The following is a 25225-nucleotide window of genomic DNA, read 5'->3' as shown; positions in this document are numbered from 1 at the left end:
TTGTGTCTCTGAGCTAATTAGCCTTAGCAAAAACAGAAAGGTTGTCCGCATGTGTACTGTGTAGTCCCATTTAAGAACTATGAATCCACCCTAGAGTTCCTACGAGTACATGACTCTTTTGACCCATTTTTACATTATTTTGTTTGTATGGTTCTTATGATAGTTACTGCCTGCTTAGAGGATACATATTCACAAACATTCACAGAGCACCTGTGTCCAAATAACCCACTGTAGTCCGTCATATAGTGTCTATTCTGCCTTTTCTTGCCATTCGGGAAACTAGATCTGAAGTGCTGTCAGCCTAAACAAGCCATTGAATAATAAAATGCACATTTACAGTAAACCTGTTGATTCAATATTTATATATCAAACACAGAGGAGAGGCTGCAAAACACTCAGTTTGCTTTTATATCATTTGGAAAATACCACGCTTGGCCAGAAAAGGAAAGAGTCCTCTGTACTCCTATTTCAGTCAATAGAAAAGGTACTGAACCGTGTTGATTATTTAGATTATCTCTGCCCTTTAGGTCCTCAGAGTCCCTGTGAGCGAACAGACCTGCGGATGGCCATTGTGGCCGACCACCTGGGACTTAGCTGGACTGGTAAGGAAATAGTGCTCCCTGGTCTCAGTACCATCTGTCTTCATGGCTCTCTATTCTTCTGCTTTCCCCTCTCTCAAGAAAACAACATAGATATTATTGTGAGGAAACAGTGCCCTTTACAGAGTGATGCTCTTCTTACACTGCGGCTCTACATACTCATGCATGTGCAGAAATGGATGCCTTGAACTGATGCAGTGTTAATTTCGTCCACAAAAAATATTGACTTAAAATATTTGTAAAACACATTTTTTCTGTGGTATTTGATGAGACTATAATTGACTAAATAGACCCACAAAAAACTGAAAATTATTTTTCATTTCAGTTGACTAAAACGAGACGAGAGAAAATTATCTCTGACTAAAATCTGACTTCTAAGTGGACTGGACAAGAGTTTTTGGAGCGATTGAGAGCTTTTCAGTAATAAGCACAATTGATATTAACAGCACAGATATGCAGCGAAAGTACTGTTCAGCAGTGGGATGGACGAGCCGCACCCGGTACATACAGTCTACATCATCTGCTGAGCTGAGGGGTAGCAAGCGATGAGTGTGTGCAGACAGACAGGCTTCGCCCCGGCTGTTCCACCTCCGATTATACACATCACGAAGGAGACTCTTTTGCTTCCCTGTAGCTAACCAGTCACCACCAGCCTTCTCAGCCTGGTCACAGACTAAACGTAACATAGTAAATGTCAATCCGGGACACTCAAATTAGTATGATATGTTACGTTTGGTCAGGGTTGGGGGAGTAACAGAAACGTTAACTGTCATCCGTTATGTTACCAGCAAAAATATTGTAGTTAGATTACAGATACTTTTGCAAACCTAGATGATTATTTTGAAGATTACTTTTAAATTCAGAAAGGATGTTTGCGGAAAAAAACTTTGACACTTCTCTGTTTTCTCAATGACATTCAAATCAACATTGAAAAAGGTGCAAGTTTAAGTTTGTTCCATCTGAGCGAGTCTGACAACAAGTCAGAGACCACTATGATGACACACCAAATAGGTTTGATGGATCGCGGGAAAATAACAAGAATAGGCTTTTGTAGGCTACAGTCCAAGCTATGTCTTCCAATGGTGCGACTTCTGTCGGCATCAAAAGATTATCCAACTTGAATAAACCCTTGGAGGTAAGGATGACAGCAGTGGTGTAGTCTACGGCGATACAGATATCACTCATTATTGATATCTACATAGCACATTGATGTGAATCGCACTGCTGCTCTCTCATTTAGCTATTTGTGCCTTACGGAATGTGGTTGTTGTGGATGGCTGTTCACAAATCTAAATGTGTATTTGAACCCAATAATGGTTGAATTCAAGAAGTTTAAGCTGCTTACTGTATCAATCATTGTTTTTGAAACCAGTGGACAGCCAGTGAAAAATGTGCTCTTGCAAAACTGCATAGTGCAGATCCCAGCCTATGGAATAAAAGTGGGGATTTTATTGCTCAATCTAATTCATACAGATAAAAATGTATAAATACATAGGCCTAATCGACACATGCTCAAACTCGTACACTTTTGATAGACTTAAGGGGGCAATCTGTAGTTGCTACATCCATTTTTGGACATATATATTTTATATACAGTACCAGTCAAAAGTTTGGACACACCTACTCATTCCAGGTTTTTTCTTTATTTTACTATTTCCTACATTGTAGAATAATAGTGAAGACATCAAACTATGAAATAAAACAATGGAATCATGTAGTAACCAAAAAAGTGTTAAACAAATCCAAATATATAAAAAAAATCTGATTCTTCAAAATAGCCACCCTTTGCCTTGATGACAGCTTTGCACACTCTTGGCATTCTCTCAACCAGCTTCATGAGGAATGCTTGAAGGATTTCCCACATGCTGAGCACTTGTTGGCTCCTTTTCCTTCACTCTGCGGTCCAACTCATTCCAAACCATCTCAATTGTGTTGAGGTCGGGTGATTGTGGAGGCCAGGTCATCTGATGCAACACTCTCCTCCATCACTCTCCTCCTTGGTCAGTGATTTATTTTGAATTCAAGGCACACTTAACCAGCATGGCTACCACAGCATTCTGCAGCGATACGCCATCCCATCTGGTTTGTGCTTAGTGGGACTATCATTTGTTTTACAACAGGACAATGACCCAAAACACACCTCCATGCTGTGTAAGGGCTATTTGGCCAAGAAGGAGAGTGATGGAGTGCTGCATCAGATGACCTGGCCTCCACAATCACCCAACCTCAACCCAATTGAGATGGTTTGGGATGATTTGGACAGCAGAGTGACGGAAAAGCAGCCAACAAGTGCTCAGCATATGTGGGAAAAGCATTCCTCATGAAGCTGGTTGAGAGAATGCCAAGTGTTACATGTTTGTTTGGTCTTCATCCTCGTGCCTATACACGGCACGCCGTAATCTGGGATTAATTTTAAAAACTATTACGCATTCCTGCGTCTGTCTCCCGATCCTTCATACCAACGTGACAGAATAATCGACCATTTAGGGAGACAGCGGGAATGGCCCGTCCGATGACGCTGCCACTGGTCCGTCCGGCGCCGCCGCAACTTCGGCAGCCACAACCGGTCCGTCCGACCGACGCCACTGCTACTGGTCCGTCCGACGCCACTTTGACAGCGGCAACTGGCCCGCCCGACGACGACGCAACTTCAGCAGCTGCATCGGGTCCCGATCGACCTGCACTGCGTTCCTGTGAACGTCCTTGAAACTGGTGTTGCGCGTAGCGGGGGGGGGGGGGGTGCGTACTGTCACGGATCCCTCCGGAACTTTCATTACACACACCTGTCCCCTATTCCCACTGATTAGTACTTGTATAAGTGTGCCCTTTGATTTCCATTGGGCTGGCGATTATTGTTATCGCCAGCAGCATACCACCCTGCATACCACTGCTGGCTTGCTTCTGAAGCTAAGCAGGGTTGGTCCTGGTCAGTCCCTGGATGGGAGACCAGGTGCTGCTGGAAGTGGTGTTGGAGGGCCAGTAGGAGGCACTCTTTCCTCTGGTCTAAACAAAGATCCCAATGCCCCAGGGCAGTGATTGGGGACACTGCTCTGTGTAGGGTGCCGTCTTTCGGATGGGACGTTAAACGGGTGTCCTGACTCTCTGAGGTCATTAAAGATCCCATGGCACTTATCGTAAGAGTAGGGGTGTTAACCCCGGTGTCCTGGCTAAATTCCCAATCTGGCCCTCAACCATCACGGTCACCTAATAATCCCCAGTTTACAATTGGCTCATTCATCCCCCTCCTCTCCCCTGTAACTATTCCCCAGGTCGTTGCTGCAAATGAGAACGTGTTCTCAGTCAACTTACCTGGTAAAATAACGGTAAAATAAATAAATAAAAAATTGTTACAATGTGCGTGTGGGTACATGTGCTGTGTGTTTTGGGCTTTCATGCCCTTGTGGATTGCGCAGATGATTACTGGTCTCCTCCCATGTGTTAATCATCGTGCGCTTGTGTTATTTATTCAAGGTACTCCTCGCTCTTTTTGTTTGGGTTTCAACCCTGTGTTTTTGTATAGTGTTTGGTCTTCATCCCCGTTCCTTTACACGGCACGCCGTAATTTGGGTACAATAAAAACAACTATTACACATTCCTGCGTCTGTCTCCCGATCCTTCATGCCAACGTGACAGACCCCTTGACCTTTTCCACATTTTGGATAAAGTACTGAGTTAAGTGTCTGTATACTTATGTAAATGTCATATTTCAGTTTTTTATTTTGAATAAATTAGCAAAACTGTCTAAACTTGTATAATTTTTTTGCTAATTAATTTAAAAAATAGAAACAGAAATATTACGTTTACACAAGTATTCAGACCATTTACTCAGTACTTTGTTGAAGCACCTTTGGCAACGATTACAGCCTTGATGCATCTTGGGTAGGACGGTACAAGCTTGGCACGCCTGTATTTGCTGAGTTTCTCCCATTCTTCTCTGCAGATCCTCTCAAGCTCTGTCAGGTTGGATGGGGAGCGTTGCTACACAGATATTTATAGGTCTCTCCAGAGTTGTTCAATCAAGTTTAAGTCCGGGCACTGGCTGGGCCACTCAAGGACATTCAGAGACTTGTCACGAAGCCACTCCTGCGTTGTCTTGGCTGTGTGCTTAGGGTCGTTGTCCTGTTGGAAGGTGAACCTTCGCCCCAGTCTGAGGTCCTGAGCACTCTCTCTCTGTACTTTGCTCCGTTCGTCTTTGCCTCAATCCTGACTAGTCTCCCAGTCCCTCCCCACAGAATGATTCTGCTACCACCAGCTTCACCGTAGGGACGGTGCCAGGTTTTCTTTAGACGTGGCGCTTGGCATTGAGGCCAAAGAGTTCAATATTGGTTTCATCAGACCAGAGAACCTTGTTTCTCATTGTCTGAGAGTTTGTAGGTGCCTTTTGGCAAACTCCAAGCTGACTGTCATGTACCTTTTACTGTAGAGTGGCTTCCGTCTGGCCACTCTACCATAAAGGCCTGATTGGTAGAGTGCTGCAGAGATGGTTGTCCTTCTGGAAGATTCTCCCATCTTCACAGAGGAACTTTAAAGCTCTGTCAGAGTGACCATCGGGTTCTTGGTCACCTCTCTGACCAAGGCTCTTCTCCCCCGATTGCTCAGTTTGGCCGGGTAGCCAGCTCTAGGAAGAGTCTTGGTGGTTCCAAACTTCTTCCATTTAACAATGATGGCGGCCACTGTGTTCTTGGGGACTTTCAATGCTGCAGAAATCTTTTGTTACCCTTCCCCAGATCTGTGCCTCGACACAATCCTGTCTCAGAGCTCCAAGGACAATTCCTTCGACTTCATAGCTTGGTTTTTGCTCTGACATGCACTGTCAACTGTGGGACCTTTATATAGACAGGTGTGTACCTTTCCAAATCATGTCCAATCAATTGAATTTACCACAGGTGGCTCCAATCAAGTTGTAGATACATCTCAAGGATGATCAATGGAAACAGGATGCACCTGTGCTCAATTTTGAGTCTCATAGAAAAGGGTCTGAATACTTATGTAAATAAGTATTTCTGTTTATAATGTTTTCGCTTTGTCATTATGGGGTATTGTGTGTAGATTTCTGTGGATTACAAAAAAAACGTTATCCATTTTAGAATAAGGCTGTATGGTAACAAAATGTGGGAAAAGCCAAGGGGTCTGAATACTTTCCGAAGGGACTGTATATATATCCATTGATTCTTGAAGAATATAACTTATAAATGCATCATGAGCTTAGTTCAACTGTCACACTCCATGAAAATATAAGCTTGTTTTTCTCCAATGTTTGTAAACATTGTAAATGTAGCCTAATAACATGGTTAAAACATACATTTTGATATCATGGATGGTCAGTCCTTGCATTCATAGCTCTGTCTATTAATCTGAGGGTGGTTACATTTCTCCAGGCCCATCGCTCAGCTTTTTACCAAAACACAGGCGGGGCGACCGTTTTGTTATTGTTTCATCTGTGGATATGCCTTTTAAACAATTGCATATTATCAAGATATCAAAGTGTCACAAAACAAAAAGGTAAACAGTAGGCCTATAGCAAATGCAGCATATGGCATTCATTTTTCACATGTAAATAGTACTGTTCAGTAGTGCTCAAAGCATGCCATTCCATGAGCGCAGCATTTCATTTTCAACTCAAATCAATGACCCCAATCAGTCCTCCATGACAACAAAATCAGAAACAGTAGGGCTGGCTAAATCCTTAGTTTTGGGGTTATTTGGCTAATCTCTACTTCCATATTTCAAAGTCCTATTCTTGAAGATCAAAGGGTATAATATTTATTGGAATGACTGGAATTCTGATAGACTTTGGTTTTTAATGTAAAGATATAATTTAATCGTATTAATATATGTAGTAGAAAGCGATGGGTTAGAAGAAGCCTACATATCCAACCCATAAAGTACAATTTAACATCCATATATGGCCAGCTATGTCAACTTTAACATTGATTTATCCTGCAATAGATGTGGTTCAATTGGTAACATACATTTGTGTCTTCTTCTAATGCCCTTTAAGGGGAAAATAATCTAAAAGTAACTGAATATAATCAGATTACTTTACTGAGTTAGGGTAATCCAAAAGTTACCCAAACTTTGGACAGGTAACTAGCAACTGTAACAGATTACATTTAGAAAGTAAGCTACCCAACCCTGCGTTTGGTATGGTTACATAAGACATATGGTTACTTATGGGTGGTTGGTCAGGGTGGGTGGGCGTATAACGCAAACATCTAGTAACCCAGAGGTTGTGAGTTTGAATCTCATCAGGGACAATTTTAGCTAATTAGCAACTTTTCTATGACTTACTACTTTTTATCTACTTTGCAACTACTTAGCATGTTAGCAAACCCTTCCACTAACCCTTTAACCGAACTCCTAAACTTAACCTTAACCATAACACCTAGCCTAGCTAACGTTAGCCACCTAGCTAGACTTCGTAAAATACCATACGTTTAGCAAATTCGTAACATAGTACGTTTTGCAAATTAGTAAAATATTGCACGTGTTGTAAATTCGTAACATATAATACAAATTGTAATTCGTAACATTTCATACGAACTTGGTGATGTAAATCCACAAATTAATACATCCCATACGAAATGTAACATATCATACTAAATGGAGTGTACATACAGAATAATATGAGATGCTCTGAGACCAGTTTGGCCTTCTAGTTAGCTACCCTTTGCCTGGTTAAGAAACACAAGCTGCTTTCCCGAAATTAAAAACAATAGCAGCATTGAGTTGTTTATAAAAAAAGTAGGCTGTCTTTGAATTTGTAGTCTCGCTCAACCCTCCCACTGGGATGGCAGGTAGCCTAGTGGTTTAACTGTTGGGCCAGTAACCGAAAGGTTGCTGGATTGAATCCCGAACTGACAAGGAAAAACTATTTTGTTCTGCCCCTGAACAAGGTAGTTAACCCACTGTTCCCTGGTAGGCTGTCACTGTAAATAAGAATTTGTTCTTAACTGACTTGCCTAGTTAAATAAAGGTAACATTGTTTTTAATCCCACAGTCCCCACTGCATTTCATAGCCAAGATCTGTAGCCAAGTCTCCCTCTTTTCCTCAGTGAAAATGGCTTGATTCAAGCCATTACCTCTCAAAAGATAAGACCCATAATACTGGCACTAATTTATTTTCTTTCTATTATGCATTGGCGGGCAGCATTTTACATTCATAAAGCATATCGCAGGCTGTTCTAAAACTAGGTTACTTGCATACCGGACCGTTTACCATTTGTTTAGGCTACACCTTGTTCAGTCATGTTACCTCATTAAAAACCTGGCGCGTGTTCAGAAGCACACAACATTTTGAAAAGTTCAGATAGAAATATACTATGTAGAACAAACATGCCTCTGACATGTTGAATAAGGAATAATGTCGGCTCTATTCATGGAATTTCTAACTGCAACGTTCGAGAACGTTTTGCAACTGAACGTGGCCCTGGTAACATTACCAGTAGCCTATGTGCAAAGTAACATTTGGTAAATCTCATCAGGGACAAGGGACATCAAAAGAAAGGAAAAGGGACATCAAACTATTTATTGACAACATTCCTCTTGCCAATACGCTACATCTGACTGGGTGAATAACTTCATTTTGAGTTAATGTGGACCTAGTGACTCAGACTTGAGCACTTGGTCCAGGAATCGAACACTGGGACTTGGACTCGAGCACAGGGGACTTGGACTCGAGCACAGGGGACTTGGGACTTGATTCAGGCTCGACTACATCACTGTGCGAAACCGTCATTAGCTCCCATTCAAAGTCATTAGCCCTCGTTCTACTTTTGGACATCAATGTGGCTGCGACGTCTGTGGAACGTTGATAACAACAGCAATGATGCGACCGAGTAACAGAGGTGCAACCCATACAGTGGCTTGCGAAAGTATTCAACCCCCTTGGCATTTTTTCTATTTTGTTGCCTTACAACCTGGAATTAAAATTGATTTTTGATTTTTTGTATCATTTGATTTACACAACATGCCTACCACTTTGAAGATACAAAATATTTTTTTCTTGTGAAACAAACAAGAAATAAGACAAAAAAACAGAACTTGAGCGTGCATAACTATTCACCCCCCCAAAGTCAATACTTTGTAGAGCCACCTTTTGCAGCAATTACAGCTGCAAGTCTCTTGGAGTATGTCTCTATAAGCTTGGCACATCTAGCCACTGGGAAGATTTGCCCATTCTTCAAGGCAAAACTGCTCCAGCTCCTTCAAGTTAGATGGGTTCCGCTGGTGTACAGCAATCTTTAAGTCATACCACAGATTCTCAATTGGATTGATGTCTGGGCTTTGACTAGGCCATTCCAAGACATTAACATTTTTCCCCTTAAACCGCTCAAGTCTTGCTTTAGCAGTATGTTTAGGGTCATTGTCCTGTTGGAAGGTGAACCTCCGTCCCAGTCTCAAATCTCTGGAAGACTGAAACAGGTTTCCCTCAAGAATTTCCCTGTATTTAGCGCCATCCATCATTCCTTCAATTCTGACCAGCTTCCCTGCCAATTAAAAACATCCCCACAGCGTGATGCTGCCACCACCATGCTTCACTGTGGAGATGGTATTCTCGGGGTGATGAGAGATGTTGGGTTTGCGCCAGACTGTCACGTTCGTCGTATGAATCGGACCAAGGTGCAGCGTGGTATGCGTACATTCTTCTTTATAAAGAAAGAACACTGAACAAACTAACAAAACAAACGAAATGTGAAGCTATATGAAATAGTGCAGAGAGGCAACTAAACATAGAATAAGAACCCACAAACACCAAAGGGAAAATGGCTACCTAAATATGGTCCCCAATCAGAGACAACGATAAACAGCTGCCTCTGATTGGGAACCATATCAGGCCACTCTAGACATACAAATCACCTAGACCTACAAAAACCCTAGACATACAAAAAACCCTAGACAATACAAAAACTAACGTACCCACCCTAGTCACACCCTGACCTAACCAAAATATAAAGAAAACAGAGATATCTCAGGTCAGGGTGTGACACAGACATAGCGTTTTCCTTGATGACCAAAAAGCTAAATGTTAGTCTCATCTGACCAGAGTACCTTCTTCCATATGTTTGGGGAGTCTCCCACATGCCTTTTGGTGAACACCAAACATGTTTGCTTATTTTTTTCTTTAAGCAATGGCTTTTTTCTGGCCATTCTTCCTTAACGCCCAGCTCTGTAGAGTGTGCGTCTTAAAGTGGTCCTATGGACAGATACTCCAATCTCCGCTGTGGAGCTTTGCAGCTCCTTCAGGGTTTTCTTTGGTCTCTTTGTTGCCTTTCTGATTAATGCCCTCCTTGCCTGGTCCATGAGTTTTGGTGGGCGGCCCTCTCTTGGCAGGTTTGTTGTGGTGCAATATTCTTACAATTTTTTTATAATGGATTTAATGATGCTCTGTGGGATGTTCAAAGTTTGAGATATTTTTTATAATCCAACCCTGATCTGTACTTCTCCACAACTTTGTCCCTGACCTGTTTGGAGAGCTCCTTGGTCTTCATGGTGCCGCTTGCTTCGTGGTGCCCCTCGCTTAGTGGTGTTGCAGACTCTGGGGCCTTTCAGAACAGGTGTATATATACTGAGATCATGTGACAGATCATGTGACACTTAGATTGCACACAGGTGGACTTTATTTAACTAATTATGTGACTTCTGAAGGTAATTGGTTGCACCAGATCTTATTTAGGGGCTTCGTAGCAAGGTGGTGAATACATATGCATGCACCACTTTTCCGTTTTAATTTTTTAATTTATCAAGTAATTTTTTCCATTTCACTTCACCAATTTGAACTATTTTGTGTATGTCCATTACATGAAATCCAATTTAAATTACAGGTTGTAATGCTTCGCCAAAACTTTGCGGCACCATCTGGTGATTGTGTTTCTCTTTCTCTCCCTCTCTGCATTTGTATGTGTGTGTTTGTTTTGTATGTGATTTGCAGTGTCGCCCTCTAGTGGCCTCATGGGTGGAATGTTTTTTTTTTTTTAAATATACTTTAAAAAAAATAATAGAATATCTTTCTTAATTTCATCATTCATAAACATTATTTTTTAAACGCAGAAAATCCAGTTTCTATGTCAATGCTTTTTTAAATATATATTTCAGTCTTTGATGTATATAAAGTGTAATATTGGGATGCAAACAAAAAATGTAATACATTTCAACTATATCTGACATGGTACAGGTAGGTGTCTTCTTTTTTAAAGTCCTTAACAATGTGTGTGAGTTGTATACTTTTGTTTCAAAGTAGATTTGTTTAAGACTACCAAGAAACACTCTGTGTTACCCTGATTTAGCCCACTGCAGTAAAAGGTTAATGATATTTGAGTCAAAATGACTAAGACTAGACTAAATCCTAAAACTGAACTGTTGTGATGTAATGTATTTTTGGATGCGTTTGCAGAGCTGGCTCGGGAAATGAACTTTTCTGTCGACGAGATCAACCACATCCGAGTGGAGCACCCCAACTCCTTGACAGCGCAGAGCTTCATGCTGCTAAAGAAATGGGTCAGCCGGGACGGTAAAAACGCAACGAGTGAGTGTGTCTCCTTCTCCCAAATGTATTTCTACCCACTATGGCTTTCTCTTCTATCACATCTCACTATTACACTTGTATGATTATGTACTACAGAGTACCTCGCTACTGTATTTTTCCATGTCCATAAAAAAGGCCTCACTACCTCTCTCATCCCTCTCTCCTTCTGAACTCCCTGTCTTTCCCTCTCTTCGTGTCTGTAAATATTTCATACTGAATGACATTGAAAGGACTTATGTAGAAGCAGAATGGCTTCTATGTTTGTTAAGATTCCTAATGCAGCTGTCATTCAGCTTAATATGAAGTCACATATTATGTTCATGCTCCTACTAAGGACATAATGTTTAGTACAGGAAAATATAACTTGGCCCAGTCTCCTTGTAGAAGAGAAGAATACGGCAACCCTTTTTTCACCTTCATACACTGCAGTGGGATTGTAAACTATTTACCTTGCAAGAGTTATGACAATGACAACATCTGGGTTAAGGAACAGTGCATATTGTTCAGACAACTGTCATATTGTACAACAGTGTCTTGTCTTTGTTTGACTATCTTCCGGGTTGTCTGTTTTTCTTACAGCGGATGCCTTAACTGCAGTGCTGACCAAAGTCAATCGGATGGATATTGTGACTTTACTGGAGGGGCCGATATTTGACTATGGTAACATTTCAGGCACGAGAAGTTTTGCCGATGATAACGCTGTTTACCTGGATCAGGCTGATGGTAAAGTTTAGCTCCATCTAGCTGACCTCTTACCTCTCCTGCTACCTCTTTTGTTTTTGCCTTACAACTGTAGCAAAAATAAGAACAAATTGCCTGGCTATACTATTGAATGCAGTTTGCCTATGGAGACTACAGTACCCTATCTTAGATAGGCTGATGTCTGACCCTTCGTTTTCTGTTTTTATTTGTCAGTTTCGGTCTAACCATTTTCTGACACTCAAATGAGTGTGAGGAAATGTTAGCATGCAGAGTGCCATGGGTTCACTTTTAACTTAGTCAATTCGGGAAATGTATTTTAATTCACTTTCTGAAATAACTGGGCTCCTATTAAATTGACACCAACCAACCCTGATGATGAGAATAGCATGTTAAGCCCAAAGATTTTCTAGAGAAGTCTTGATTGACATGACCTTTTATATTATTTAAGCCCTCTAAAAATCAAATTCCATTTGTGCTCCAAGGGTTTTGTAAGATGAATTGATGACAAACACTAAAACTATCCATAATGCTAACCAGTTGCATGCTGTAACACACTGCTTTTACCTGATTACCTTGTACCTTCAACAGGACACTACTGTATAAACCCCTTTCTTCCCTAATGCATGGAGTAGCCATAGACTCAACAGACAGTCTGTTGTACTTTGTTCATCTATAGCTCTAGATCTGTCTAGTTCTCTAATCTACCTCCAGTTCCTCTGAGCCCTCTCCGGATAGAATGACAGGGCTTCGTCCTCTGTGAAACCAGACTACCTTCTTCCTCTTACGCGCTCGTCCATCTCCACAGCCCAATCTCCAGGGCAGCTTATAACAGCTCCTAACGGCTTATTAAGAGTATTGTGCTGTCATCTCTGCACTTCCCCATTCCCTTCACAGCCACCTAATCAAAATCATCTCTCTGTCTTCTCATTCATCATTGTCTTGTTTTTGTATTTTGTATTACGTTTTTGTATTTTGTTAGCTTTTTTTGTGTGTCTTTGTTTCTCTTTTATCGTCGTGTGTCCTCACCAGTAGCATGCTTTGTTGTTCATGAGAGCGCCTCCATCTCTGCAATTCCAGTGTCTCCCTCGATTAAGAATCATTCCCTAAACCCTGATTCATTCTTGGTCTTGCAGACCTCCACACCTCTCTCCCTTACTATGCCCACACCGCTGATCCCCAAGTTATGAATCCTCTGTCTCACTCATGGACCTCACACCTTTACCCTCATCTCCACCACCCAATCCAGCTCCCTCTCCTCTTCCATGTCTCCTTCTCATCCCCCAGTCACCAAGTCTGCAACCCACTGGGGACCCCAGTCAACCCACACACCTGTCCTCTACTCCCATGCCCCAGCTCTCTCCCTCATCCCTTCCAAGTATCTCCCTCAATGCTCAGTTTTCGAGTCCTCAGGCTCAACCCACTGGGGAACCCAGTCAACCCACACCCCTCTCCTCTACTCCCATACCCCAGCTGACTCCTTCATCTCCTCCTCAGTCACCAAGTCTTAAACCCACAGGAGATGCCAAAGTCCTCTCTTCTTCTCCCACCCCCCAGCTGTCTCCCTATGTGACCCTATGCCAGTCCCACAGTCTGGAATCCTTAGAAACCCCATTTCCCACTTTGTCCCACCCTGTCTCCCCCATCTCCTTTGCTGTCCTCACCCTAATATCACCTGCAGGGTCTCACTGCCCTAGTCCTGGCCCTTCCTCCCCTCTCATCCGTTCCCTGCCCCCCTGTCCTGTGTGTCAATATCCCTGTGTCCCCCGTACCCACCTCCCTCTTGGGTTCGCATCGACCCCTCTACCCTAGAAATCTTAATCTAAGCCCCCTCCTATCCTCTTTCATCTTTTCTGTGAGAGCATGACTAAACACCCACTCAACTGTTAACTAATAAAACCCACTCATCACACATATGGACATTTCTACCATTCCTTACTTATTTCTGTTTTGTTTTCTTATCCCATCTCAATGGCTGCATATGAACCCATCCCTTTAAAGAACAAAACTATCTTGTCATAAAACTGTTAAAAGCTGTGACGGACATAAGTATTTATTGTTTTTGTCAGTGTAAGTATAATTTGTTTTATACCATTTTTACGTTGGGTTTCTCAAGTGAAACAAAAGTGCTGCATATTGTGCTGATGATTCATGACACCAGTGTCCCCTCTGAGGGTCACCATAATTAGTGGGTGTTTTGTTGCATGCTCTATAGTCAGTCTCTGTTCCATTGTCCATGTCACTCAGTCCATGTGGTGTGTGGTTTATGTGGGATACCTTGTGCCATGTGAGTATATCATCTCCCAACAGATTATCACTGCATCCTAGCGGAGCTGCAGTCCCCAGCCCAACTGCACTCTGACCCTTCCTTCACAGAGCTCTACTCTGAACCCCCTACCCTCACCATTGACCCCGAAGCTACCCCTGTCCAGCTCAACCCAGACCCTCCTATCTTCATCCCCACCAAGTCTGAGTCCTGGGCCGACCACATGGAGCCTAGTGTGCAGCCTGACTCCTCCACTAGGAGCCCTTCTAGACCCTATGAGCTGTCCCTGTACATTCCCACCCTTGACTTAGATCCCACCGCTGCCACCAACACAGGAATGGCTAAAGTTGACCAGGTGCTGATAGTGGAAGAAGAGAAAAAGGAAGTGGACATAATCCTCCAACAGATGTCATTCGCTTCCCCTGAACAGTGTGAAGTAGAAAAAGAGGTCAAAGAGCAAGTCTCCTTCTTATCATCTTTGTCCTCCCCATCATCACCTTGGCAAGCACAGCAGGACAGCAGACAGGCAGGGGCTGAGGAGGTCGTGAAGGGAGATGGTGAGGAAGTGGTGGAGGCAGGTGAGATGGCGGAAGAAGGGGATAAAGTGGTAGAAGAGGGGGGAAAGGAAAGAGAGAATGGGGCTGAGGTGGCGGAAGAGGGGGATAATAAGATGGTGTTGGAGGGGGGTAAGGAGCCAGAGAATGGGGCTGAGGCGTTGGGGGAGCAGGGAGTGTCTGGTTCCACTGAGGAAAAGGATGGAGATGAAAATGAGATGACAGAAGACAAGTTGAAGTCGCTGTTGGAGGATATTCATTTGGAGGAAGGCTCAGAGGAAGAGGAGGGTGAGGAGATGACGGAGGCCAAGGTTCAGGAGATTCTCAGTCAGGTGAAGCAGGCAGAAAAAGACATGTGTTCACTTCCAGGTTGGCACAGTGAGACATTCAGCGTCAACGTGGAGCCGCCCACACCCGGCCGCAGTGTGAGCTCAGACCTGCTAGACCGCCAGGAAAATAGGTACACAAAAAAAAAATATTCCATCACTGCTATGGATTAAGGATAAATACACTTTCATGTAAATCTACAACTGGGATTCAATATCTTCGCCTCAGTCTTTGTCTTTTTACATAATCTGCCTTCATCACAAACTATTTTATCAATAAATTTGATAACAACCCCATCCTATTCTCAATATTGAGCTTTATCTTAGTCAATGTTCTCTGAATTGTAATCCTTAACCATTAATCCGAGTTTCAATCTAAGTCTCAACCTTTTTCTTTCTCCCAATCTCTCCCCACAGCCAGGAGAACTCCAGTGACTCCGTCACCTCTTCCTCTAGAGGGGAGCCAGGGAGGTCCAGGCACAATGGCGATCACACGGAGCTACCACCTCATGACGGGTCACTTCCTGTATCGCAGGACTCAGCCAACAGAAGAGCTGGACATGGGACGGAAGAAGGCGTACTTGTGTCTGAGAAGAAAGTCCAGGTAATTGCAATGACTATGCAAGATAATGTACTGTAAATGTTTTTGTACAATGTGTGTCTACTACAGTGAATACGGCTCATCGGGTACATCACTGTTGTTTCTTTTTCACAGTGACATGAACTGGATGTCCATTCTTTTAAATCAACTGGTTGACTGTAAATTTAACTTGACCCTTATTTCCAGATGTGCCATTGTTCATTGTTGCTGATTTCAGAAGAACCTTGGGATTGTGTGACGCTAACAAATTCTCTCTCGCCTGCTTTTTTTGTGTTTTCTATATCTCCTTCTCACTGTCTGTAATGTTGCTTTAACTGCACTCTTCGGCAGCGTTTTAGTGAGTCTGGCACTGATGAGGAACAAACCGTCACCACCAGGGTGTTTCGGCGCCGGGTCATTCTTAAGGTACCCTGCTGAGACTGGGTGAAGGTTTGGTTTAGGTTTGGCTATAGATGGTTAACCTAGCTTTGCCTCTGGTGTGCAGTGGACTGGTGTGGCTTAACTGACAGCTATCAGTGGGAGAAAAAGGAAACTTCAGAAATGTTTGTTTGAAGTGTGTGTGTGTGTGTGTGTGTGTGTGTGTGTGTGTGTGTGTGTGTGTGTGTGTGTGTGTGTGTGTGTGTGTGTGTGTGTGTGTGTGTGTGTGTGTAGTGTGTAGTGTGTCCTGGCCTGGTAACCTGCTTTCATGTTTTCAATCAAGGATAATTTTGTGTCTCACTGTTGCCTCTGTGATGCCATTTAAAGGGACATGCCACATTCATTTTGTTATCGTTTCAATCAACAACTCTTGGGGAATTCTAAAATATTCTGTCTCTAGAGGTTTGCTTGCAGTTTGATGGTGCTGTTGCTGCAGAGTGTGTTAGTGGTTTGCTGTTACACTGGCTGAAGTGAATTTGGACCAGTTCTGATTGTAGTCCTAACCATGAGCACTTACAGGGAGAACAGGCAAAGAATATTCCGGGTGAATCAGTGACAGAAGAACAGTTTACCGATGAAGACGGTAACATCATCACTAGAAAAGTAACTATCTGCCTCTGCCCTCGTCCTAAAAATACACCTCTGAATTATCATACCCACCTTCTCAAAGCATCCTCGAAACTCTCCTCCCAAAACATCCTAAACCCTATCCACTTGTGTTTGTGTGTGTAGCCCGGCCATACCCTCTCCATCTTGACCATGATCATTATCTCCTCCACTTTTCCCAGGTCATCAGAAAAGTCATCAGGCGGGTGTCCATGCCTGACGACCAGGGCGGGGACAGGGGGAGGTGGGACCGAGGAGACCTCTGGCCTTGCCCTTTCTCACTGGAGGAGGAGCTAGAGGTTGGCATGACAACAAAATAGGCCGCATAGAGGGTTGCCCCAAGGGGGTTCTGGGGTTCTGAGCTTGAACAGAAAACGGGTGGGGACCTTAACTCAGGATGCGGTCGTGGGATTCGACGTTCAAGTTCTGCCGCTAATGTTACCAGTGTGTGTGTGTCTGTGTCTGTTTGAGTGTCTGCCTGTCTGTGTGTGTATGTGTATCTGTGTCTCTGTTTGAGTGTCTGCCTGTCTGTGTGTGTATGTGTATCTGTGTCTCTGTTTGAGTGTCTGCCTGTCTGTGTGTGTATGTGTATCTGTGTCTGTTTGAGTGTCTGCCTGTCTATGTGTGTATGTGTGTCTGTGTCTGTTTGACTGTCTGCCTGTCTGTGTGTCTCTGTGTGCGTGCATGAGAGCTCAATGACTAGGATGCTGAATATGTTCCAGCTATTGTTTGTGGCCCACATTGAATTGGAAACGGATTGTTCTGTAATGAACCAGGTGCGCTCTGCCCTGACACATCTCGTTTGTTTGTGGTAATACAACTCCTCTGGGCTATAATTATTTCTCCGGGAATTTAAACACTCACTATGTCTTTAGAATGTTGTGTGATTTCACTTCACGGTATCTTGCTATCTGCGTATGTGTGTGATGCTAACATTTGCCTCTGTGGTCTGGTTTACTGCTTTCAGGTTGATGGTTTCAGGTTGATAATATTAAATCATCTCACATGTTGCTTATCTCTGGTCTAGCTGCACTCGGGTTGCGGTTTTCAGGTTGCTGTGTTGGGTTACTGCTTGCCAGGATGCCTCTCAGGATGTGGGGTTTTGAAATTGGCCTCATCTCACTCGTATGTGTGTGCATTTGTGTGTTGCAGCAAGGAGATGGAGCTAAAAGCAGGAGGAAGGAGGAGAGGTTGGGAGAAAAGAAGCTTCACTCGTAGGGCTAGCTGTGCTCCACCAGGTACTTTACCAAATAGTGCTTTACCCCACCACTTCTCTCATAAACTCATTCATTTCTATCCCCTGTCACTGTTCAGTGGTGTGCTCAATATTTTCTGTTCCATTCCATATACATGTTTAAACTTGGTGCAGCTCTGCTCCATTTCACTATACTGTACTTGTTCTCTTCTGCAATGTTGTCCACGGTACTCTCCTGCCCTGATGATTCACGTATTTCATTCTACTCCAAACAGACCTTTATGTTTCAAACTGAAAGCCTGACTCTTGTCTGTTTTGATTCTGGTTACATCAGCTGTGTGGTTGGGTGACTAGTCACAAAGGGAAAATGGATAATGCTCAAAACACACCTCAGCATATATTGTCACACAGACACTCTCTGTCTAACGCTCTCTTTATCCACTAAATCCCCCCAAAGGCCAGCTCATAGACAGTACTATCGTGTGGGAATTGCATCAAAGAGAGGTCGCTATCTGATTGGTTACTGTTAATCCCTGAAAGGTGGTGTTAGCTATATGCATCGGTGAAATATTCAGTTTAAGCAAACCTGAATAAAAAAGAATAGTGGCACTCTCATGATCTCTGGCTCAGCTGGTGGTTTCCATGACAACCAGGGTGACCATGACAACCCGTGGCCCAACAGACTTCTTGATGCTCTCTAGCGTCATCGAGGGAATGACTGCTCCAGTAAATGGTAGCTAGCAAAATGGAACATAAAATTCAGATGCTATGATGTAGTGGTAATACATCTATCAAGTAATCCGAATTAGTAATAACTAAGGGACTCAACTCAACAGCTGCCTAAAATAATAATTTTTCTTGTTTTTCAGGTGTGCAGGAATTATTCTCATTGGTTTCCACGGCAGAAAGTTACAAACAACTAGAAAACTAAAGGAAAATAGGAAATTTCAGCCAATACTTCCAACGTGTGGTTTTCAAGCGTGAAGAACTTGACCCGTCTGATTTTAGCATGAGCATGAAAAACTCACTCCCTGTCAATTGAGGGATCTGGAAGGTTCTCACCATGGAATCTGAATTCTAATTGTACAGCTCTCACTTCCTGTGGTCTATGGACCAGAAGAATTATGCTTCCTGTTTGTGACTCGTAACGTGCCATTGGTGTCATGAGAGCTTTTGAGGAGTATTGTGGTGACACAGAAAAAGGACTCCATTACAGAAAAACTACAAGTGGTCGTGAGTAAAACCATTGGTGTCGTGAGAGCTTTTGAGGATCATTGTGGTGAGACCGAAAAAGGACTCCATTACAGAAAAACCACAGGTGCAACTGAACATACACTTCCCTGTGACCAAAGATGGCACAAAAGCTCAGTTCTAGTAGTAGGAGAAAGAAACTCAACAAAATGACACAAAAACAAGAGGATCACTTCTGATCCACCTCCAACACTCGCCTTATATTTTTTTCTTGGACCCATAAATGTCAGGTTGTAAATTGCTGGGGGTTTTGTTTTCCTTTTTAAACCTGAAAATAACAATACTTTTTTCTGTATAGAAATTACAATCTGTACAATTCTAAAATTATGAGTTACAAGATGATAATGCAGAGGAGAGAACTTTACAAGTGCTTTCAACATGATTATCAAAATGGTTCCACTTTTTTGGAAGATTTGAGTGAACTTCACATGTTGTTGTATAATTAATTATTATAGCAGGTATAACATTTGTATAGGAAAAAAGCTGGTTTGATTTTAACAGAGGAAATTTCCAGAAAATCTTCTGCAAATTTCAGTGATTCCCAAAATGGGGATGTATCTAATTCTGCAAAAGCAGTCTTTCAGAGTACTCATATTTTCATGCATGCCTTTCACATTATTTTAAGTAAAATTTGTACAAGTTTGCAAACACTGTATTAAAATTTGAATTAAAACCCGTTATCTGTGTACAAATATAGCCCTAACATTTGTCACCAGTTTTATATTTGAAATGAGAAAAAAAAATTAAACCATAAAAGTGTTTTTTTTGTCTCGGACGAGGAACAGTATGAAGAAAGTTTGTTCTACAGCTTCTTGAGGATTACTGTTTGTCTATGTACAACTGAAGGGCGGTTTCTGCAGGGTTTATCATAAATGCTACGAGAAAGGAGTAATCTGAATGTATATGCTAGAAGACTGGCTCGCTGTGAAATTATAAATGTATTGTGTGTATTGGCTATAAGGTGTAGAGGTCGCTGTACGCTGTAAGACTGTTAGTAATCATTTTAGCAGTGTGTCAATTGGTTTTATAAAGGCTGCTGTGGTTTTAAAGAAGAGGGTTTGGGGTTTTTGTGAAGTATTTCCTTAAGTTTAATCTACTCACATAGAGACACACAAGACATTCTTTGATTGTAACTCTTAATAGCATATGTATGACAAAAACACTGGATGGTCAAAACGATTATTTAAGCATAAAATAAATTGTGTTAAACTCTGAAATTGTGTGATCTTTTTAGGCTTGAGAATCTATGCAGTGTCTAACTAGCATTGTTTCGATAGCTCATTGGCGATTACTTTGCATTAGATCTTCTCTTTGTATTGGTTAGACTAGAGGCCCATGTAGTTCAAGTGTGGTGTTATTCTGGTGTGAAGGCTCAGACTTAGTGTGATGATGTTTATGCTGTGGACATGACAACCATGTATAGGACTTCATTTCTTTTGACAAGTGAAGCAATTTAGGGTATTGTATCATATATCCTATCTTACATGTCAATCAGGGGGTAGAGGGTAATTTGATATGGTTGAACTATCAATTTTGTCAATTTTGTTTCATATGTGTTTTCAACTGAGCAAATTTTTCGATGTACAATTCTTACTAACAGAGTGAAGCCATTGAAATGTAACTATTCTAGCACTTTGGTTATTCAAAGTCTTCTTTTAGAGGCTATAGAAGCAATGACGCCACCACAATGTTTCAAGCGTCTTAAAAAATTTAATTTAAAAACAAAATAAATAAAAAAGCATTGGTTTTGAAATATTTTGTTTCTGTTTTATCTTTGTGTTTGTGATGTCGAATCTCTTATGTTTGTAAGAAATTCCAATGGGTTGTGAAATGTTTAGGCTAAGGAATAAAAGAGGTTGGTAGATATACAGTGGGGCAAAAAAGTATTTAGTCAGCCACCAATTGTGCAAGTTCTCCCACTTAAAAAGATGAGAGGCCTGTAATTTTCATCATTGGTACACTTCAACTATGACAGACAAAATGAGAAAAAAAAATCCAGAAAATCACATTGTAGGATTTTTAATGAATTTATTTGCAAATTATGGTGGAAAATAAGTATTTGGTCAATAACAAAAGTTTATATCAATACTTTGTTATATACCCTTTGTTGGCAATGACAGAGGTCAAACGTTTTCTGTAAGTCTTCACAAGGTTTTCACACACTGTTGCTGGTATTTTGGCGCATTCCTCCATGCAGATCTCCTCTAGAGCAGTGATGTTTTGGGGCTGTTGCTGGGCAACACAGACTTTCAACTCCCTCCAAAGATTTTCTATGGGGTTGAGATCTGGAGACTGGCTAGGCCACTCCAGGACCTTGAAATGCTTCTTACGAAGCCACTCCTTCGTTGCCCGGGCGGTGTGTTTGGGATCATTGTCATGCTGAAAGACCCAGCCACGTTTCATCTTCAATGCCCTTGCTGAAGGAGGTTTTCACTCAAAATCTCACGATACATGGCCCCATTCATTCTTTCCTTTACACGGATCAGTCGTCCTGGTCCCTTTGCAGAAAAACAGCCCCAAAGCATGATGTTTCCACCCCCATGCTTCACAGTGGGTATGGTGTTCTTTGGATGCAACTCAGCATTCTTTGTCCTCCAAACACGACTAGTTGAGTTTTTACCAAAAAGTTCTATTTTGGTTTCATCTGACCATATGACATTCTCCCAATCTTCTTCTGGATCATCCAAATGCTCTCTAGCAAACTTCAGACGGGCCTGGACATGTACTGGCTTAAGCAGGGGGACACGTCTGGCACTGCAGGATTTGAGTCCCTGGCGGCGTAGTGTGTTACTGATGGTAGGCTTTGTTACTTTGGTCCCAGCTCTCTGCAGGTCATTCACTAGGTCCCCCCGTGTGGTTCTGGGATTTTTGCTCACCGTTCTTGTGATCATTTTGACCCCACGGGGTGAGATCTTGCGTGGAGCCCCAGATCGAGGGAGATTATCAGTGGTCTTGTATGTCTTCCATTTCCTAATAATTGCTCCCACAGTTGATTTCTTCAAACCAAGCTGCTTACCTATTGCAGATTCAGTCTTCCCAGCCTGGTGCAGGTCTACAATTTTGTTTCTGGTGTCCTTTGACAGCTCTTTGGTCTTGGCCATAGTGGAGTTTGGAGTGTGACTGTTTGAGGTTGTGGACAGGTGTCTTTTATACTGATAACAAGTTCAAACAGGTGCCATTAATACAGGTAACGAGTGGAGGACAGAGGAGCCTCTTAAATAAGAAGTTACAGGTCTGTGAGAGCCAGAAATCTTGCTTGTTTGTAGGTGACCAAATACTTATTTTCCACCATAATTTGCAAATAAATAAATTAAAAATCCTACAATGTGATTTTCTGGATTTTTCTTTCTCATTTTGTCTGTCATAGTTGAAGTGTACCTATGATGAAAATTACAGGCCTCTCTCATCTTTTTAAGTGGGAGAACTTGCACAATTGGTGGCTGACTAAATACTTTTTTGCCCCACTGTATGTAAAGTAATGTATGATTGAATAATTAGCCAGACAAAGAAGAGGTAGTAACAAAATAAAATTTTCAAGAAATGAAATATTCTATACAGTGTATTTCTAAGCACTTTCAATATAACATCACAGTAAGTGGCAGGTAGCCTAGTGGTTAGAGTGTTGGGCCAGTAACTGAAAGGTTGCTAGATCGAATCCCCGAGCTGACAAGGTAAAAATCTGTCATTGTACCCCTGAACAAGGCAGTTAACCCACTGTTCCTAGGCTGTCATTGTAAATAAGAATCTGTTCTTAACTAACTTGCCTAGTAAAATAAAGGTTAAAAAACACATGCTTTTAGTACATTTATTATACTTTTGAATGAGTTAAATGCAAAAAATATATAAAAAATCAGTAGCTAAGCCAGAGATGAACACATATTTGACATAAACTGCCATACCTTGGCAAGGTGGGGTGTGTTCTCAGTCCTACAGTCTTTTCAGATCTACAAAACTGTCACGAGAATTATGTTCTCAGTGTTCATAACCCAATTCAATTTAACTACTCAGTCTGCAACCCAGAATCTGTAAGATACTGGTTGAATGAAACAGACGGAGGCCCAGCTACGATAGTCAGAAAGTTTATTTACGAGAGCGCTAGTTCGTTGTACAAAACCATTCATTTTATACTGGCTCCTTACGCACATACTTTTGCACACAAACAGAATTCATACGCACATACATTTGCACACAAACAGTAGGTATCCTACGCACATACTGTATCAATACCCAGCCGACAAAAATTAGGGAGTGTGAGAAGCACTCCCTGTACTCCCTCAAATCTCTCAGTGGCCCCTAGCCAAGGTCGGCACCGAATCTTGCTCAGACAGTCTGTGTTTAAGATACTATAGAGACATATTGTACAGATATATTGTTTTACCCTAATTCTGACTAAAATACATACATCATTTATTATCACACATCATTATTAATAATTTGATGATTCTAATGTATTTCATTGATGATTCTAATCAATTACATACAATTATATAGTTTCGGGGTGGAATATTCTAATCATTCATTTAAACATATAAATTCCATCAACAATCCACCCTTAATGACTAAATAATACACCCTGATACATCAATTGTATACAAGGATAATCCAAACCAATACATGTATGTACATTCGATATTCATCAATGACTGTTATAGGCCTATATCCAATCATAACGCTTCCTGTTAGGATTTTTATTACAATCTTCATAAAAAAACTGTCTAAACATTAAAAACAGTCTCATCCAACATTGTCTCCTCGTAGTTAAAAGAAATTAAGCCATCTCCTAGGCCTGGAGGCCTGTATTCGTCATCCCACTGGCCGGAGCTCGGAATCGGTATGTACCTCACCATCTGTTGCGTCATTGACCTCTCCAGAGTCCTGGTGATCAAACCTCTCATACACGGAATCAAACAACATCCACACAGAATCAAAACACTCATACAGGTGAAAGTTGCCCACAACACAGTGATGATTACATTTTTCCATTTCCCAAACATACTGTCAAACCAATTTGTTAGAGAATTATCCACCCCAGAGTTCTCTGCTAATTTGTGCGCTAATGTGGTTAAACCAGCCAGGGCCTTGGTCACTAATCCGTCTGGAGCTGTGTTATCGGGGATGAAAGTACAACCTTCAGATCCGAATATCACACACACCCCACCCTTTTCAGCCAGTAACATATCCAATGCTATTCTATTCTGCTATACCATCAAACTAGTTGCAGCTGTTTGTTCTGCTAACCCTTTTATCGCCTCTCTAGTATAGTTGATGAAACGCTGTTGGTTATAGTAGATATAATTTATCCAATCTACATTTTTATTGAGAGTTGACCACCAGAAGATGCTTGATTCCAATCCAGCCCATATCTGATTCCTAGCTTTGAACTCATCAGGCACCCCCCTTGGAACCCCAATGCTATCAATGTAAACTCTATTGTTAAAAGATCCTGACGGAGCACTCCTTCTTTCTCTTCTACCTGGCCCTAGGTCTTTGTGTTGGATAAGGGTGAAGGGTATGCCTAACTGCACTAGTGCACAAATACCGGTCCAATTTGTAGGCAGGTTAGGCCACAGCTTCTTACCTCCACACAACCACCAGACATCCGCTCTAGGTCTTTTTATCTTACTAAAGTCCTCGGAACTCAACCCCCCCAGTCAGGTCCCTCATTGTCTTGTCGGTTGTAACATTCTCTGTCCTATTGCATGTTCTTACTTCCCCTACGTCCCATCCGTGTGTGATGTATCGAGCCATACAATAATAATTTCCTCCTGTAACTGTGAAAGGGGAAAGTCTGGATGTAATGGGCACATGGGGATACAGATAATGCAGATCAATGCAACTGCCATTGTCTGGCTTCCCTGCCTTCATGAACAGCTTTACCACACAGGCCATTCCCCTGGGTGAATCAATTCCATCAAGTGGAAAGGGGATGGTTGTCAACTGAGGTTTGGCTGTGGCGCAAGCATAACATTCTTCTTTAGCTACTGATCTGGCGGTATACTGAATCCATTCCAACCACAGGTTGGAATCCCCATAACCAGTTTCCACCTCAATCACTTCCTTAAGATCTTTCGTCTGAACTATCCGCACCGGTCCTTGGCTCTGGACGACTCGTCGGTCAGTATCTGTTTTGTCAGGGGCTCTGCTTGTATTCTGGCAGGCTGTAGAACTATCACCGGCCCTAACCTC

General features: G+C 42.1%; 1 protein-coding gene across 28 annotated transcripts in view; it reads left to right on the top strand.

Moving 5' to 3' along the window:
* The window catches only part of LOC139570971 (ankyrin-3-like), a 235444-nt gene extending 214650 nt beyond the window's left edge, over positions 1–20794 (top strand). For 22 of the 28 annotated variants that reach the window (XM_071393361.1, XM_071393374.1, XM_071393368.1 and 19 more), the window contains 10 exons: positions 528–602; positions 10993–11124; positions 11704–11847; positions 14134–15103; positions 15387–15573; positions 15901–15975; positions 16507–16590; positions 16776–16892; positions 17746–17831; positions 18658–20794. In XM_071393361.1, coding sequence (XP_071249462.1) covers positions 528–602; positions 10993–11124; positions 11704–11847; positions 14134–15103; positions 15387–15573; positions 15901–15975; positions 16507–16590; positions 16776–16892; positions 17746–17811 — 1850 coding nt within the window. In that variant the 3' untranslated portion in view covers positions 17812–17831; positions 18658–20794. The remainder of the gene's footprint in view (positions 1–527; positions 603–10992; positions 11125–11703; positions 11848–14133; positions 15104–15386; positions 15574–15900; positions 15976–16506; positions 16591–16775; positions 16893–17745; positions 17832–18657) is intronic. The other 6 variants (XM_071393380.1, XM_071393379.1, XM_071393378.1 and 3 more) reach the window with 6 other exon arrangements.
* Positions 20795–25225: the final 4431 nt, after the last annotated feature.

This window comes from Salvelinus alpinus, chromosome 3 (assembly GCF_045679555.1).
Source record: "Salvelinus alpinus chromosome 3, SLU_Salpinus.1, whole genome shotgun sequence".
Classification (NCBI taxonomy): domain Eukaryota; kingdom Metazoa; phylum Chordata; class Actinopteri; order Salmoniformes; family Salmonidae; genus Salvelinus; species Salvelinus alpinus.
This window is presented reverse-complemented; position numbering and strand designations above follow the sequence as displayed.